A 16,972-nucleotide genomic window follows, 5' to 3' on the forward strand; every position below is an offset into this window, starting at 1 on the left:
GTCTTGGTAGGGTAGATGCTGAGAGGCTCTTTCCCCTTGTAGCAGAAGTCAGGAACTGCAGCTTCCCCCATGTCCAACAGGCATTGAATACTTCAAATCATTAAAAACACCAATCAAATCTCCTCTCAGCCTCCAAGGAAAACACTTCCAACTTCTTTAATCTTTCCCTAAAGTTTCCCAGGCACCTTTATTGCTCAGACCTTTATATACAAGAGTTGGAATGTCATACTGTGGGTGCACAGGATGTTGGTGAGGTCTCATCTGGAGTACTGTGAGCAGTTCTGATCACCCTGCTATAGGAAGGATATTAAATTGGAGAAGATTCAGAAAATATTTACCAGAATGTTGCCACAACTGGAGGGTTTGAGTTATAAAAATAGGGCTAGGGCTGGTTTTCCCTGGAGTGTCAGAGGCTGAGTGACCTTATAGGAGGTTTGTAAAATCATGAGGGGCATGGATAAGGTGACTGGCAGTAGGGTAGGGATTTCAAAACTAGGGGGCATATTTTTAAGGCGAGAGGAGAAAGATTGAAAAATGATGAGGGGCAACGTTTTTATGTTGAGTGTAGTTCATGGTGGAATGAACTGCCAGAGAAAGTGGTGGATACAGGTACAATTACAACGTTTAAGACATTTGGGGAAGTTCATGAATGGGAGGGATATGGGCCAAACCAAGGCAAGTGGCACTAGTTTAATTGGTGAACATGGGTGGCATATTTGGACCCAAGGGCTTGTTTCCATGCTATATGACTCTATAACCCCTTTCACACTCTCTCCAATGCATTCATGTCCTTTAGCTCAGATCTAAAGGGTGTCTCAAGTTCTACAGGACTATACAGTTTATTAACCCTGCCATCTTGACTCATCCATATGCACACACATGGTATTTCTGTTCCTGTATATTCCCCATTAGAAAAGGTCTCTTTTTATACTATCTGTCCATGTCCTGACATCATCTCTCACTTCTCTACATTGAACTTTATCTGCCATTTGTTTGCCACTTCACTTAAGGTCCTCTTAAAGTTCTACACTGCCGTCCTCTTTGTTGTATCCATGTTGCCAATGTCCCTCATACCATGACCTATAACTTTCCTTAAGTCTATTGTGTGGCACCGTATCAAATGTCTTCTAGAAATCCATGTACACCACATCAATAGCATTACCCTCACTGAAGAGGTAACAGGGTCAAAAAATCTTCAACAGGTTAAACATTATTTTCCCTTCAGAAATCTGCACCAACTCTTCCAAATTAATGCAGATTTCTCCTTGTTACAGATAATACTTCGGTGGTCACTGCCATTAAGACTAGTTTCATTTTCCAGATTTGTTAATGGAATTTACATTAATCTTCAAAAAGGGAATTTGAACTATTTGCCCTGGCAGGACATCTCTGCAGGAGTTCCTCAGGGTAATGTCCTAGGGCCAACCATCTTCAGCTGCTTCAATGACCCTCCCTCCATAAGGTTAGAAGTGGGGATGTTCACCTAACATGCACAATGTTCATCACTCCTCAGATACTGAAGCAATCTGGACAATGGACTCATTCTTGATGAAGGGTTTTTGCCCAAAACATCGATTTTCCTGCTGCTCGGATGCTGCTTGACCTGCTGTAATCTGGACTCTGATCTCCAGCACCTGCAGTCCTCACTTTTGCCTAAGATCTGGATAATATCCAGGCTTGGGCTGACAAGTAACATTCATGCCAGGCAACGACCATCACCGGTAAAGGACAATCTAACCACCACTCCTTGACATTCAGCAGATTACCAATCAACATCTCAAGAGTTACTATTGTACAGAAACTCAACTAGACTAATGATATAAATAGTAGCTACAAGACCAGGAGAGGGGTGAGAAATGCTGCAGCAAGCAACTCTCCTCCAGAGTCCCCAAGGCCTGTCCACCATCCCCAAGGCACAAGTCAGGAGTGTGATGGAATACTCCCCACTTGCCTGGATGGCTGCAGCTCAAACAACACAAAAAGCTTGACACCATCCAGGTTAAAGCAACCTGCTTGATTGGAACCACATCCGTAAACATCCACTTCATTCACCACTGGCACTCAGTAGCAGCAGGGGGTACATGATGCACTGCAGAAATTCACAAAAGATCCTTAGACAGCACCTTCCAAACCCATGACCATTTCCATCTAGAAGAATAAGCAGATACAAGTTCCCTTCTAAGCCACTCACCATCCCAACTTGGAAATATGTCACCATTCCTTCACTGTCACTGGGTCAAAATCATGGAATTCCCTCCCAAAGGGCATTGTGGGTCAACAGAGGAGGTGGACTGCGGCAGTTCAAGAAGGCAGCTCACTCCCACCATCTCAAAGGCAACTAGAGACAAGCAGTAAGCAAAGCCCATATTCCCACATGAATTAACAAAAACAAATCTCCCGCCCCAGAACATGACCTGGATCTCTGGGTTATGAGTTGAGTGACTATCCCACTCAGCCAATGTCTGCTCATGTCACAGAATTTACATGGACTTGATGTTTATTCCAGCTTCCAGCATCCTTGGTATTCCAATTTTAAAAATTAATATGTTCCAAAGGGTCTGCTTTCAAACACCGTGATACCATGATTTCGTAAAGGATGGATCTGTATTCCCCATTCCCACCCTCTCCCCACCCTGGCTGACTTGCTTTTACCTTCTCTGTGCTCATCTTCTCTGGAAGAACAATAATGCAACGATATCCTTTAACAGCAGCAGCCAATGCCAGCCCAATCCCTGTAAGGAACATACATCATTCATGAGCAACTGTTCACTGGGGGAACGGTCAATGGATAACTATTGGATAACAACCTACCCGTGTTTCCAGAGGTTGGCTCAATGATGGTATCACCAGGTTTCAGATCTCCAGCCTTTTCTGCCTCTTCCACCATCCTCAAGGCAATACGATCCTTCACGCTGCCCCCAGCGTTGAAATATTCACACTTTGCCACTGAAACCAAACCAATATGAAGTCAGCAACGTTCACCCAGGGTCACCTTCCAGTCACCCAGTATAGGACTGAGCTACAGGGAGGAGCAAACTCTCAGGAAGATGGGGTGTGGGGTCCTGGCATTCCTGGGGGTTAGAGACTCAGTACTACCCTGGATAAGGGAGGGTGGGATGGATTGTACATGGGCCTGCAGCACCCAGAGAGGGTGTGGGACGTTAGGGCTGGATTTGACATGGTGTCCTTAAGCTAGTTTCAGGGAGGCAGAGTTCAAGAGGCCTCAGGGCTGAGTTCAAGAGAGATTTCAGGCAACCCCTATGAGAGGCAGCTGTGTATCAGGTACATATTCTGGAGTAGAAAGTGACCATTCAGCCCATCAATCTGCTCTGCCATTTAATAAGATCACACCTAATTTGCTTGCCGCCTCCACTCTTTCTGCCAATGCCAGATGACTCTCTAGTCAATCAAAAGCTAAACACCACCTCGAATCAGCTTCTTATATTCCCTTTGTTATGAAGTTGAAGGCGTGAATTGTACCTTTGAGAGAGAGTGAATGCTGTTCTGCACAGAGCTTACATGAACAGTCTCAGTGTACTGGAAAACTGAAAATATGTTAACATTTGGTTGTGAAGTAGATACCACAGTTGGTTGCTGTTTTGACAACAATTAAAATTTAACCAAATTAAAATTATGCCCCAGGATACTAAAACCCAATCAAATTTGAATTTATCATTCTGCCATCATCGAACCAATGGGATGATCCAATTTGGGGATATAAAAATGCAGGCATTTTGAAAATTGAAGACAGAGCAACTGCCATTGAAAGAGACCCAAGACATTAGGAAACACTATCAAAAGGTACCCTTTCATATGAAAGATATTTGCAGTAAAAAGAAAGATGGCTGCTCAGGGAGATCTTCAGCCGGAAGACGACTGATGCTGGAGACAACAATGGCTGTGTGGTTTGAAATTAAGTTGATGTAATTTTAATAAGTGTCTTATTGGAACAGCATATTGTTAAGATTTGGAGGCAGTTAAAAGAAAGGGGGGGGGGCTTAGAGTTGTGACAAGTTGTTACTTAAAGTTTACTTCACTTTTAGAGTTAAAGAATAAATTAATATTATCTTCTTTAAATTGTGGAATTTGAGAGTTCCCGGTCACTCATTTTAACAGATTACACGGCGAGGTGAGTTTTTCTGGGTGTTTGATTTAATTAAGAAAGGGGTTCGCCACCCATGTCATAACAGTTTGGGAGCTAGGGTCAGAGATTTGGACAGGTTAAGACAGAAAATCTGAGATTTGGACGCATTTGAACAGATTTGGTGGTACAAAAGATCCCAACTGATTTAAACATTTGCTAATTAGCGTCAGAGACCTTTAAATAAAACGTAGGTGAGACAATTTGTTTAATTTCAGTTACTTGTGGTTGGTTAAATTAAAAGAGAGAAATGGTTCTTAAGATTGCTAAAGAGGTTCTAGAGTTTCAAGATGCTTCCCAAATTTGCCAAGAAAGTTTAGAAAGACAGAGGAAGGACATAGGTTAGAATTGGGTTTAACCAGGTTCAAAAGGAAAACTGAAATTGTAATGGAGTTGGTCAAGCACGTAGGTACGTCAGAGAAACAGACAAGTGCAGTACAATTAGAAAACCTTCAGTTGCAAACAAGACAATAGTAGATATATTGCTGGTAGCACACAGACAGGTGGTGTTACAGGTAATACATGAACTACCTGTAGGAGGTCATCTAGGGGTACAAAAGACTCAGGCTAAGGTACAAAAGCAATTCTATTGGCCTGGGATGTACAAGGATGTGGTTAACTTTTATCATGTGTCATACATGCCAAATGGTGGGTAAGTCACAGGCAGTAATAAAACCAGCCCCTTTGTTGCCAATTCCTACATTCAAAGAACCTTTTACACGGGTTATGATTGACTGTGTAGGTCCCCTCCCTAAAACAAAGTGGGAACTGATACTTGCTAACCATTAACGGACATGTCGATCGGATTTCCGGAGGCGATTCCATTATGGAATATTAAAGGCAAAAAAAAGGGGTGGTTGAGATTTAGTAGCTTTCTTCATGTGGTATGGGCTACCCAGAGAGATTCAGTCAGACCAAGGGTCTAACTTTACTGCTAGGTTGTTTAAGGAAGTCATGGATAGCTTAGGTATACAACACTTGAAGTCCAGTGCGTACAATCCTGAAGCCCAGGGAGCTTTAGAAAAGTGGCATCAGACCCTGAAGACCATGTTAAGAGCGTACTGTCAGGGTTACCCGAATGATTGGGATAAAGGTATCCCATTCGTATTGTTTGCCTTTAGAGATGCCTCAAATGAATCAACTCCGTTTACTCCCTTTGATTTAACATTCAGACACGAAGTGAGAGGACCTTTGAAATTAAAGAAAGTTTGACAGGACCGAAGTCGGGGATCTCACACTTGGATTATGTATCGGCAGGGAGGGAGAGATGAAATTGGGTAGCTGAGTTAGTTAAACTGCACCTGAAGAGGGCACAGCATAGAATGAAGCAGGTGGCAGATACAAACTTAAATTTGGATGCTTTCCCAAGAGGATAACATATTAGTATTGGTACCAGTGGTAGGAGATCCCTTCAAAGCCAAGTTTAATGGTCCCTATCAAATTGAGAAAAAGTTGAGTCAGGTAAATTATCTGGTAAAGATGCCGGATAGGGAAAAAAAAACTATCAAATATGTCATGTGAATATATGAAAACATTATAATAGAGAGAAGGGACTGGAGAAACAGGTGTTAGTTACTGCCCCACAGAGTGAGGAATCAAATCCAGATGGTGTGGAGTTTGATGTACCTCAAAATACATTAAACAATGAGGAAGTCCTTGAGGAGTGGGCTAGGTTAGTGAACTATCTGTCTCAGGAGCAAAGGACCCAGTTGCAAGGTTTGTTGCAGCAGTAGGAGGATATATGCTATTGTGTAGGAGGTAGAAATAGGGAATGCTGTTCCGATAAAACATCACCCCTACAGACTTAATTCTTTTAAAGCCGCGCAGGTCCACAAAGAATTGGATGCAATACTAAGATATCATCGAACAGAGTCAGTGAGTGGAGCTCGCCAATTGTGTTAGTTCCCAAACTGGATCAGACTCAATGATCGTGTGGACTATCAGAAGGTTAATGCTGCAACAAAAAAAAAAGAAACTCAAATCCAATGCCAAGATTGGAGGACTGTATAGAGAAAGTTGGACAAGACACTTATATCACAAAGTTAAAAATCACACAACACCAGGTTATAGTCCAATAGGTTTAATTGGAAGCACTAGCTTTCGGAGCGACGCTCCTTCATCGGGTGATAGTGGAGGGCTCAATTCTAAGGCACAGAATTTATAGCAAAAATTTAGTGTGATGTAACTGAAATTATATATTGAAAAATTGATTGTCTGTTGAGTCTTTCATCTGTTTGAATACCATGATAGTTTCACCTCTTTAATGTGTAAATCACAAAACCTTTTTTCTAAAAGTTGCATTCTCAGGTTAGCTGTTAACAATGGGTATTAGCACCCTGTGTTCTCTGTCTATGCCAAGAAGTTTAGATTAGAATCAATCTAAAAAAAGTGAGATAACAGAGCTTTACATGAATGCATGCAGTTTTTGAGCAAAGTACAATGCAACTCTGCAAGTACAAATTCACCCCACAAAATATGTGTGCATGTGGGTCTTTAACTATCTGTGTGTGTCTGTCTGGGTTGTCGAGGAGTGGCCAGCAGTGGCTGAGCAGAGGCTGATAGCTAAGTTCGGTACCCATAGGGAGGGCCTCAACCGGGACCTTGGGTTCATGTCACATTACAGGTGATCACCATTGCACTAAACACACAAACAGGCATCCTCTCAGACTTAGACCACTCTACACTCATGCACATATATACACTCTCACAGACACTCACAACCCCCCACTCTAGACACACACACACTCCCATGCACCCCTCATAGACTTAAGACACTCTAAACTCACTACACACACACACAAAGATCCACATGCATGCACATTTTGTGGGGTGAATTTGTACTTGCAGAGTTACATTGTACTTTGCTCAAAAACTGCATGAATTCATGTAAAGCTCTGTTATCTCACTTTTTAGATTTATTCTAATCTAAACATTGTGGCATAGACAGAGAACACAGAACATATTGTCTAGCTAACACCCATTGTTACAGCTAACCTGAGAATGCAACTTTTAAAAAGGTTTTGTGATTTACACATGAAAGAAGTGAAACTATCATGGTATTCGAACAGATGAAAGACTCAACAGACAATCAAGGTATTTTTCAATGTATAATTTCAGTTACATCACACTGAATTATATCCTCCGCTATCACCTGATGAAGGAGCATCGCTCTGAAAGCTAGTGTGCTTCCATTAAACCTGTGGGACTATAACCTGGTGCTGTGTGATTTTTAACTTTGTACAGCCCAGTCCAACATTGGCATCTCCAAATCATGATCACAAAGTTGGACTTACTGTGTGGTTAATGGCAGGTACCATTATCAGAGAAAGCAGAAGACGTTTCTGTGTTTGTAACCCCAAATGAGGTATACCAATGCAAAGTGATGCCCTTTGGAGTAAGGATACACCAAACACATTCCAAAGAACCATGAACAGAGTTGTGGCTGGGTTAACAAACGGTGTAGTTTATCTGGATAATGTAGTGATCTTTAGCGAGTCATGGAAAGATCACATGATACAGTTGGCAGAGCTCTTTGAACGATTTTGAGAAGCGAAACTGGTAATAAACTTAAAGAGGAACAAATTCGTGAAGGCAGAGGTGATGTTTTGGGACATAACATCAGTCATTGAAGGTTGACCCCAAGGAACGCAAAGGTGAAGGCCATCGAGGAATTTCTACAACCAACCTCTGAGTGAGGTGTTTCGAATTTTAGGTCTAAGTGGATTCAACCAGAAGTTTGTTCCAAACTTCAGCAGCGTGGTGGCACCGCAACAGATTTATTAAAGAAGAACAATGCCAGGAGGCATCTGAGAATTTAAAAGCATAATAACAATTGCACCAGTCTTTTTGTTTTGAAACCTTTCAAATTTGTATTCGATGCTAGTGATATAGGAGTTGGAGCTGTACTGCCACAGGAAGATGACGATGGAATTGAATGGCCAATTGGCTACTTTTCAAAGAAACTCAATACTCACAAGAGAAAATACTCTACCATCAAAAAGGAACTACTGAGTTTGGTACTGGCCTTACAACACTTTAATGTTGATGTCATGAACAATGCGTCAGAGACAGTTGTGTACACTGACCACAATCCTCTTACATTCTTAGAACGCTTTAAAAACAAGAATATTAGACTACTTAATTGGAGTCTTATGTTATAGACTTCTAAAATTGTACATGTTGCAGATCATAAAAGTGTGATACATACATCATCATTAATTTAAAGGATAAAATATAGACAAGATTGGACAGACTCCAATGTTTATATATATGCAGAAATTAATATGAATTTAGATTAATGACTTATGTATTTCATTGGAATGGGATTAAGAACAAAGAAAAAAAAGCCATCTTTTAAGTGGGGGGGGGGGGGGGGGGAAGCTGTTATGTGAAGACATGTATTGTACCTTTAAAGAGAGCGAATGTTGCTCTGAACTGAGAGTTTACAATCACCTGTGTATATGACTAGATAGCAGTCCCAGAGCATCCTGAAAAATTGAAAATATGTAACATTTGGCTGTGAAATGGACACCAGAGTTTTGGTTGCTGTTTTGACAACAATTCAGATTTAACCAATTGGTTTAAATTATGCCCAGGTTACTAAACCCAATCAAGTATGAATTTGTTGTTTTGCCAATATCGAACCAATGGGATGATCGGATGTTGGGGATATAAAAATGTCTGGCAGCTCATTCCATATCTGTACCACCCTCTATGAAAAAATTGCCCCTTAGGTCTCTTTTATATCTTTCCCCTCACCCTAAATCTATGCCCTCTAGTTCTGGACTCACCCCACCCTGGGAAAAGACCTCATTTACCCTATCCATGCTGCTCATGATTTTATAAACCTCTATAAGGTCACCCCTCAGCCTCCGATTCTCCAGGAGAAACAGCCCCAGCCTATTCAACCGCTCCCTATAGCTCAAACCCTCTAAACCTGGCAACATCCTTGGAAATCTTTTCTGAATCCTTTCAAGTTTCACAACATCCTTTCCATAGCAGAAGATGACATGGGTGAGACAATGGCTCAGTGGTTAGCTTCAGTGTCAGGGAACCGGTTGAAGTCCACCCTTGGCCACGGTCTGTGAGGAGTTTTCACATTCTCCTCATTTCTGTGAGACACTTCACTGGATCGGAAATGTTAACACTTCTTCCTTCCCACAGATGCAGACCCGTGGAAATTTTACAGCAATTTCTGTTTTTGTTGTTGAAGAGGGAAAAACATACTTGACCTCATCCTTACCAACTTGCCAGCTGCATCTGTCCATGACAGTATCATTAAGAGTAACCACAACATGGTCCTCGTGGAGACAAAGTCCCACCTTCACATTGACAATACCCTCCAATGTGTTGTGTGGCACTATCACAATGCTAAATGGGACAGACTTTGAACAGATTGACAAACTCAAGACTGGGCATCCATGAGGTGCTGTGGGCCACCATCAGCAACATAACCTGTAACATTATGGCCCCCACCCACCCATCATCAAGTCAGGGGATCAACCCTGGTTCAATAGAGAGTGCAGGAGGGCATGCCAACAGCAGCATCAGGCAGACCTGAAGGTGAGGTGTCAACCAGGTGAAGCCACCAAAGAAGGGTAGCTGACATATGGGAACAGCACCACTTTCAAGTTCCCCTCCAAGCCACTCGCCATCCTGACATGGAAATATCTCGCCTTTCTTTCACTGTCACTGGGTCAACGTCCTGGAATTCCCTGCCTCAGGGCATTGTGGGGCAACCCACAGCAGGTGGACTCCAGTAGTTCAAGACAGCAGCTCACCCCCACCTTCTCAAGGGGGTAGTTAGGGACGGGTAATAAATACTGGCCCAGGCAGCAACATCCACATCCCTTAAATTAAAAACCTCTAGATGTGGTGCATTGGATTTCCAGAAGACATTTGGTCAGTTAACACAAAGGTTACTGCAGAAAGCTTGTTTTGTAGGGAGTAGCATTAATATGGCTAGAGGATTACGTTAACTAGCAGAAACAGTAAGGTGAACTGGATCATTTTTGGGCAGGCAAGCTGTAACTTGTGAACTGGTATGAAATCAGTGCTGGGCCCGACCTGCATCCAATTGATATCGATGACTTGGCTGAAGGGATGGAAAGTCTGGTTATTTAAATTGCTAATGACAAAACTAGAGAGCATGGAACAGTACAGCGCAGAACAACAAAGCGCAGAACAGGCCCTTCAGCCCTCGATGTTGCACCAACCTGTGAACTATTCTCAGTTCGTCCACCTACACTATCCCAAAATCATCCTTGTGCTTATCTAAGGATTGTTTAAATCTCCCTAATATGGCTGAGTTGACTACATTAGCAGATAGGGCATTCCACGCCCTTACCACTCTCTGAGTGAAGAATCTGCCTCTAACATCTGTCTTAGGTTGGAAAGCAAGTGGTGAAAGGGATGAGAGGAATGTGCAAAGGAATACAGACAGGTTAAAGCTGTGGACAAACCTTTGGAGTTTACATGGGAAAATGTCAACTTCACCATTTTGGCTCGAAGAGTTAAAAAAGCAGTAAGTAATTTAAATGGAAATAAAATTGTATAGAACTCAGAGGTACAGATCAATCTGGGTGCGCTAGAATGTGTATCATGCAAGGTTAGAATACAAGCGAGGCAAGCCATGAGGAAGGTGACCAAAAGAGAAAATGCTGGAAAATCTCAGCAGGTCTGGCAGCATCTGTAAAGAGAGAAAAGAGCTGACGTTTTGAGTCTAACTGACCCTTTGTCAAAGCTTTACAGATGCTGCCAGACCTGCTGAGATTTTCCAGCATCCGCAGTAATTTGCTTTTATCCATGAGGAAGATAAATTGGGATTTTGGTGTTCATTGCAGAAGGAACAGAGTCTGAGAGTCAGGAAATGTGAATGGGATGTTAACCTGGAACACTGTGTACATTACCGGTCTCATTGTTTAAGGAAGGGTAGAAGTGTGTTGGAAGAGGTTCAGAGAACTTTCACTTGATTGACTGCTGGGATGAAGAGATTATCTGCATTGACTGAAGATTAATAGAATGAGAGGTGATTTTATTGAAGCATATCTGATCCTGAGGGGATTTGACAAAATGGATATTGATAGAATGTTTCCCCTGGTGGGAGAGGGACTGGAGAAAATAAGGGGACACAGTTTAAAAATGAGGCATCTCACATTTGAGATGGAGATAACAAGTAATGTAGTCTCAGAGAGCTGTTGATCTGTGGAATCCGCTTCCCCAAACAACAGTGGAGACTGGATCACTGACTGAGTTAAATTCTTGGTTGATGCAGGAGGTAGATTAGACAAAGTTGGGGCCACACTCAGATAAGCTATGACATTAAATGGCACAGCAGCTTTGATGGGCTGAATGACCCACACCTGGAAATATTTCATACAACTTTTATACTCCATCTCCTTACCATAAAAGCCAATACTCTATTTGCCTTCCACAACTCATCTTAATGTGATTTCTGTGTGACTGTGCCCAATTTATCATGAAGAGAAGCCACATAAAAGTGAACACACACTCCTCAGGGGGGAGTAGCTGCTCGCTGCCTGCTCAGATACTTACAGAGCTCACACTTCAGCCCATGAGCTTGAGGGACCTTGTTCAGGCGAACCATTGGGGTGTTGCCAATTTTGTTGAGAATATTGGGCAGGATGTCAGGAGTCGATGGCCTGTGAAGACACGGAAATAGATTACAAACAGCAAGCAATCACACCGCAGAAATGATATGGAGATGCTGGTGTTGGATTGGGGTGTACAAAGTTAAAAAAAATCACAACACCAAGTTACAGTCCAACGGGTTTAATTGGAAGCACTAGCTTTCGGAGCGACGCTCCTTCATCAGACTAATCAGGTGATAGTCTGATGAAGGAGCGTCGCTCCGAAAGCTAGTGCTTCCAATTAAACCTGTTGGACTGTAACCTGCTGTTGTCTGATTTTTTAAACTTTGTACACCGCAGAAAGCCATTTAGCACAATAACCCCTCCTGCTCTTATTTCCCCCTGGAATTCCTCAGCCTGGCCTGGGGAATGATTAATCTCTCTGTTCCTCAGTGGGTTAACTCCACGCCATCTTTTTGCCTCATCGGGTTTTATTGAGAGTACAGACTTGATGAGCCTGCTATCCTTGTACTGGATGGGCCGTGATTGTGGTGCCTGGGATCAGGCCCTCTGTTACTGGGGCTCAATGGGCCATGTTTGGGTGGCAATGGGGGTGTGGGGGAACATGGCACAGCCACCCAAATCTGCTCGACCAATCCACAGCAGTGCCACATGGGGGAGTGTGTCACAGGTCCAATCACATGAAGGTGGATCAGCAATGAGCCAACCAGGAGGAATGCTGGGGGGGGGGCATGGACCTATCAGACTCTGACACAAATTACAGTCTCATTGATCACAATACTTCAGTTAAAAATAATCTGATTTAAATAGATCCAGAACTGGCATTGGGGTGACAGACCGAGCTCCTAAATACAGAGACAAAGTAAGGGAGAGCACTCAGCAACTGGGTGTAGAGGTCATTAACCCTCTGGGGACACACACACACACAGGGAGAATGACTCACAGACTCTGGTGGTTGTGGGGGGACTGGGTTTGAGCAATCCCCAGGTGCCAGGTGCATTTACTCGGTAGGTCTGGTCTAATCCATTTTCTCTCATGATCATCAATCCCATTGGAGAGCTCCTGCAGAGATCCATTCATCTGCCTTCCTTCTGACTGCATCATGGGCTGAGAAATAAAGACAACGATTCAGTTAAGAACATTTGACAGAGTTACTGCAGCAGGAAAACTATCTCCCTTGAACTGAGCAAGTGAGAATGTTTTAATGAAAGCAGCAGAGAAGCCAGTTACTGTTGTTCTGAAATGGTTTGTTGACAACAGATCAGGTTACACGCTCAGAGTTCTGTCGCTTGCTTTTAACCCATTCCATTGCTAAGCTTTGATAGTAACAGATTGTATCTGAACGTGCTGCCCGTTTCCACATTCATTTCTGGGAGTTTGTTGCAGTCCTGAGGCCAGGGCAGGGGGGAGAAACAGAGGGGCAGGGGGGGGGGAACCCCAGCCCTAAGGCTACCCCGGGCCAGATAGAGATAGAGCGAGAGCTGTGAGGGGCTGCTGTCTGTTACAGAATCAGCAACAAACCACCCCGTCTCTACAGCGGGGGGGGGGTAGTGGGGCGGGAAGGGGGGTACGGCTGACTCTCCTGCCCTCTCCCCCCAGTCTCCCCGTACCTGGGGCTTGGTCGCTGCCGGGGAGAGAGTGCTGCTGCTGCTGCTGCGGCGAGATCTCGATGGCGATTGGTCCAGATCCGCCTCCGATTGATTTTTGTATCAAATTCAGGCCCCACCCCCCCGAGGGGCTGCTCTGATTGGTGAGGCAGACCTGACGCTTCCTGGATGAGCCAATCAGGACGCAGCAGGAAATAGGGGGATTAAAACCATGAAAAATGTTGGAAGCCTGGAGCAATATAAATAAAGATTTTGTTCTTCGCTGCGTCAGACAATAAAACTCACAGCATTCCCGGTTATAGTCCAACAGGGAGCACTGCTCCTTCCTCAGGTGGGTGTGGAGGACACAGCGTTTACAGCAAACATTTACTGCGTCAGTTACATCAATTTAGCAAATGTTAGCTCGGTCTCCCCAATGTAGAGGAGACCACACCAGATACAGTACACCAGGCTGGAGGAGAGGCAGGTGAACCTCTGTCTCATCTGGAAGGACTGCTTGGGCCCTGGATGGAGGTGATGGGGGTGGTAACTGGCAGGTTTTGCAGCTTTTCCAGCTGCAGGGGAAGGTACCTGGGGGTTTCGGGGAGGGGATGGTGGGGTCAGTGGGGAGAGTGGCACAAACCAAGGACTGTTGGAGGTTAACAGTCCTTGGAGAAATCAGAGCGGGGTGGGGTGGGCAGGGGAAGATGATCTTGGTGGTGGGGTCTAGTGGGAGCTGGTGGAAGTGCTCTCCAGTTGCAGGGGTAGGTCAGGGAGGCCAAACGCAAACTTAAGGAATGGTTTGCCAAGCATCTCAGACAGGCCTGGAGGGGCTGACCAGACCTCCTAATCATCACCCATTTAATTCCCCTTCCCACACCTTTGCAGCATGACCATCCTTGGCCTGCTCCATTGCCATAATGAACCACACTGCAAATTGGAGGAACAACACCTCATCTTCCATCTGGGCAGCTTGCAGCCTGGAGGACTCAACACTGAGTTCTCCAATTTCAAATAATTTCCCTTCCCATCCCCTGACTCCCTTCCTAGCCCGCCCTTCCCCCTTCCTTCCAGCCACCAACCAGATTCATTCCTCCCATTGACCAACCAGGTCGTACCCTCTGCCTGTCTTCACCTACCTCCACTTCACCACCCTGCCCCTGCCAACACCTTTATCTGCAGCTCCCCCTGCCCCACCCCCAGTCCTGAAGAAGGGTCACACCCGAAATGTCGACTTCGAGTCATAGAGATGTACAGCATGGAAACAGACTCTCCATTCAAACTTGTCCATGCTGACCAGATATTCCAACCTAATTTAATCTCACCTGCCAGCAACCAATCCATATCCCTCCAAACCCTTCCTATTCATATACCCATCCAAATGCCTTTTAAATGCTGTAATTGTACCAGCCTCCACCACATCCTCTGGCTCCCACTGCAACTCCCAGGAGGAAGTCCCTCTCCTACTGCAACTCCCAGGTACTCGATGCTACTTTCTCCCCACCCCCACCCTGGCTCTCTGCCTGTATTCCTGATGAAGGGCTTTTGCCCGAAATGTCGATTTTACTGCTCCTCGGATGCTGCCTGAACTGCTGTGCTCTTCCAGCACCACTAATCCAGACATTTCTTCTGGCAGTTCATTCCATACCCGTACCACCCTCTGTGTGAAAAAGTTGCCCCTTAGGTTTCTTTTATATCTGTCCCCTCTCACCCTAAACCTATGCCCTCCAGTGTTCGACTCCTCCATCCTGGGGAAAAGACCTTGTCTATTAACCTTATCCATGCCCCTCATGATTTTATACACCTCTATAAGGTCACCCATCAGCCCCCGACGCTCCAGGGAATATAGCCCCAGTCTATTTGGCGTCTCCCTATAGCTCAAACCCACCTGAGGAAGTTAAAATGCCACAGTGGGGCCAGTTCCATACTTTGCTTTTCTTTCAGGACACACTGGGGACTCAAGGGTTAAACATTCCCCTGCTAAAGGCCTTACTGCAGTATCAACTGAAGGCCTGTACTCTTACAATACAGACAGAACACCTCAGGAAGGGGGAGGCGGACTGTAGCTTAGAAATAAAACCTATTGGAGCCACACATGTGGATTCCCTGTAGCCCCAGACAGAAGAATTTGCCCTTTCCAGACAAGATTGATAGCTCTGGGCACCACCCTGTTAAAATGCCTCCTGCTCCCAGTGTCTTACTTCCCCTCCATATTAGCATTGGTAAGTGAGTCCCCCATTTACTGAAGACAGAATCCTTCTGCCTTAATCTCTTCCTATCAACACATAATCATGAACAATACGATAATCAGTTTCTGTAATCCATTCACAGGACATCGACATTCATCAAGCTTTGTAAATTCATAATTACCTACTTTAAACTATGTAATGATGTGACTGATATGCCTTTGTCTAATTTCTATACAATATACTGTCTCTGTGGGTAAGGCAGACATTCATGAAGAAAAGTCACTATAAGTAGACACTCGGCTACTTTAGAAACGCTTTGAATCTCTCGCCGGCTGTCCGATAATAAAGCTACTGCTATTGTACATGATGTGGAGATGCCGGTGTTGGACTGGGGTGTACAAAGTAAAAAAATCACACAACACCAGGTTATAGTCCAACAGGTTTAATTGGAAGCACACTAGCTTTCGGAGCACCGCTCCTTCATCAGGTGGTTGTACAGAAAACTTGTGTCATCTGGATTTGTGAATATCAATACTCCAACCCTAGCAACATCCTTGCAAATCTTTTCTGAACCCTTTCAAGTTTCACACCATCCTTCTGATAAGAGTTAGACTAGAATTGAATGCAGTATTCCAATAGTGATCTAACCTTCCTGAAGAAGGGCTTATGCCCGAAACGTCAATTCTCCTGCTCCTCAGATGCTGCCTGGCCTGCTGTGTTTTTCCAGCACCACATTCTTCATCTCTGGTCTCCAGCATCTGCAGTCCTCACTTTCTCCTAGATGATCCAACCGATGTCTTGTATAGCTGCATGACCTCACAACTCCTAGACTCAATGCACTGACCAATAAAGGCAAGCATACTAAATGCCTCCTTCACTATCCTATCTACCTGTGACTCCACTTTCAGGAACTATGAACCTGCACTCTAAGGTCTCTTTTTTTCAACAAACCTCCCCAGGACCTCACCATTAAGTGTATAAGTCCTGCTCTGATTTGCTTTCCCAAAATGCAGCACCTCGCATTTACCTAAATTAAACTCCATCTGCCACGTCTCAGCCCATTGGCCCATCTGGTCCAGATCCTGTTGTAATCTGAGGTAACCCTCTTCGCTGTCCACTACACCTCCAATTTTGGTGTCATCTGCAAACTTACTAACTGTACCTCTTATGTTCATATTCAAATCATTTATATAAATGAACATTTATATATATCATGTGAATGTCAACACGTGAACTGATTGCACACTGCCAACTAAAACATAATTAGATTAAGTATTTTATCACTGTTATAAAATTCAAGGTTACATTTACATCTTTGAATCTAATCCCTGGCAAAGTTACAACAGATAACGCAAGGCTATTTGCCCAGTCTGTGTCAATTTTCAAAAGAACAAATTTTGTTTTCTCTATATCCCTTTTGATTCTGTTGAATTCTACTCAAATACA

General features: G+C 44.0%; 1 protein-coding gene across 6 annotated transcripts in view; it reads right to left on the bottom strand.

Annotated features, from left to right (window-relative positions):
- Window positions 1–13,459, bottom strand: part of cbsa (cystathionine beta-synthase a) — a 62,791-nt gene extending 49,332 nt beyond the window's left edge. For all 6 annotated transcript variants that reach the window (XM_043701445.1, XM_043701449.1, XM_043701446.1 and 3 more), the window contains exons 1-5: window positions 13,362–13,459; window positions 12,695–12,858; window positions 11,696–11,802; window positions 2,812–2,946; window positions 2,653–2,732 (exon numbers count right to left, since the gene is read on the bottom strand). In XM_043701445.1, coding sequence (XP_043557380.1) covers window positions 2,653–2,732; window positions 2,812–2,946; window positions 11,696–11,802; window positions 12,695–12,855 — 483 coding nt within the window. In that variant the 5' untranslated portion in view covers window positions 12,856–12,858; window positions 13,362–13,459. The remainder of the gene's footprint in view (window positions 1–2,652; window positions 2,733–2,811; window positions 2,947–11,695; window positions 11,803–12,694; window positions 12,859–13,361) is intronic.
- Between the last annotated feature and the right edge of the window lie 3,513 nt (window positions 13,460–16,972).

The sequence above is a fragment of the Chiloscyllium plagiosum genome, chromosome 12, assembly GCF_004010195.1.
Source record: "Chiloscyllium plagiosum isolate BGI_BamShark_2017 chromosome 12, ASM401019v2, whole genome shotgun sequence".
Lineage (NCBI taxonomy): Eukaryota > Metazoa > Chordata > Chondrichthyes > Orectolobiformes > Hemiscylliidae > Chiloscyllium > Chiloscyllium plagiosum.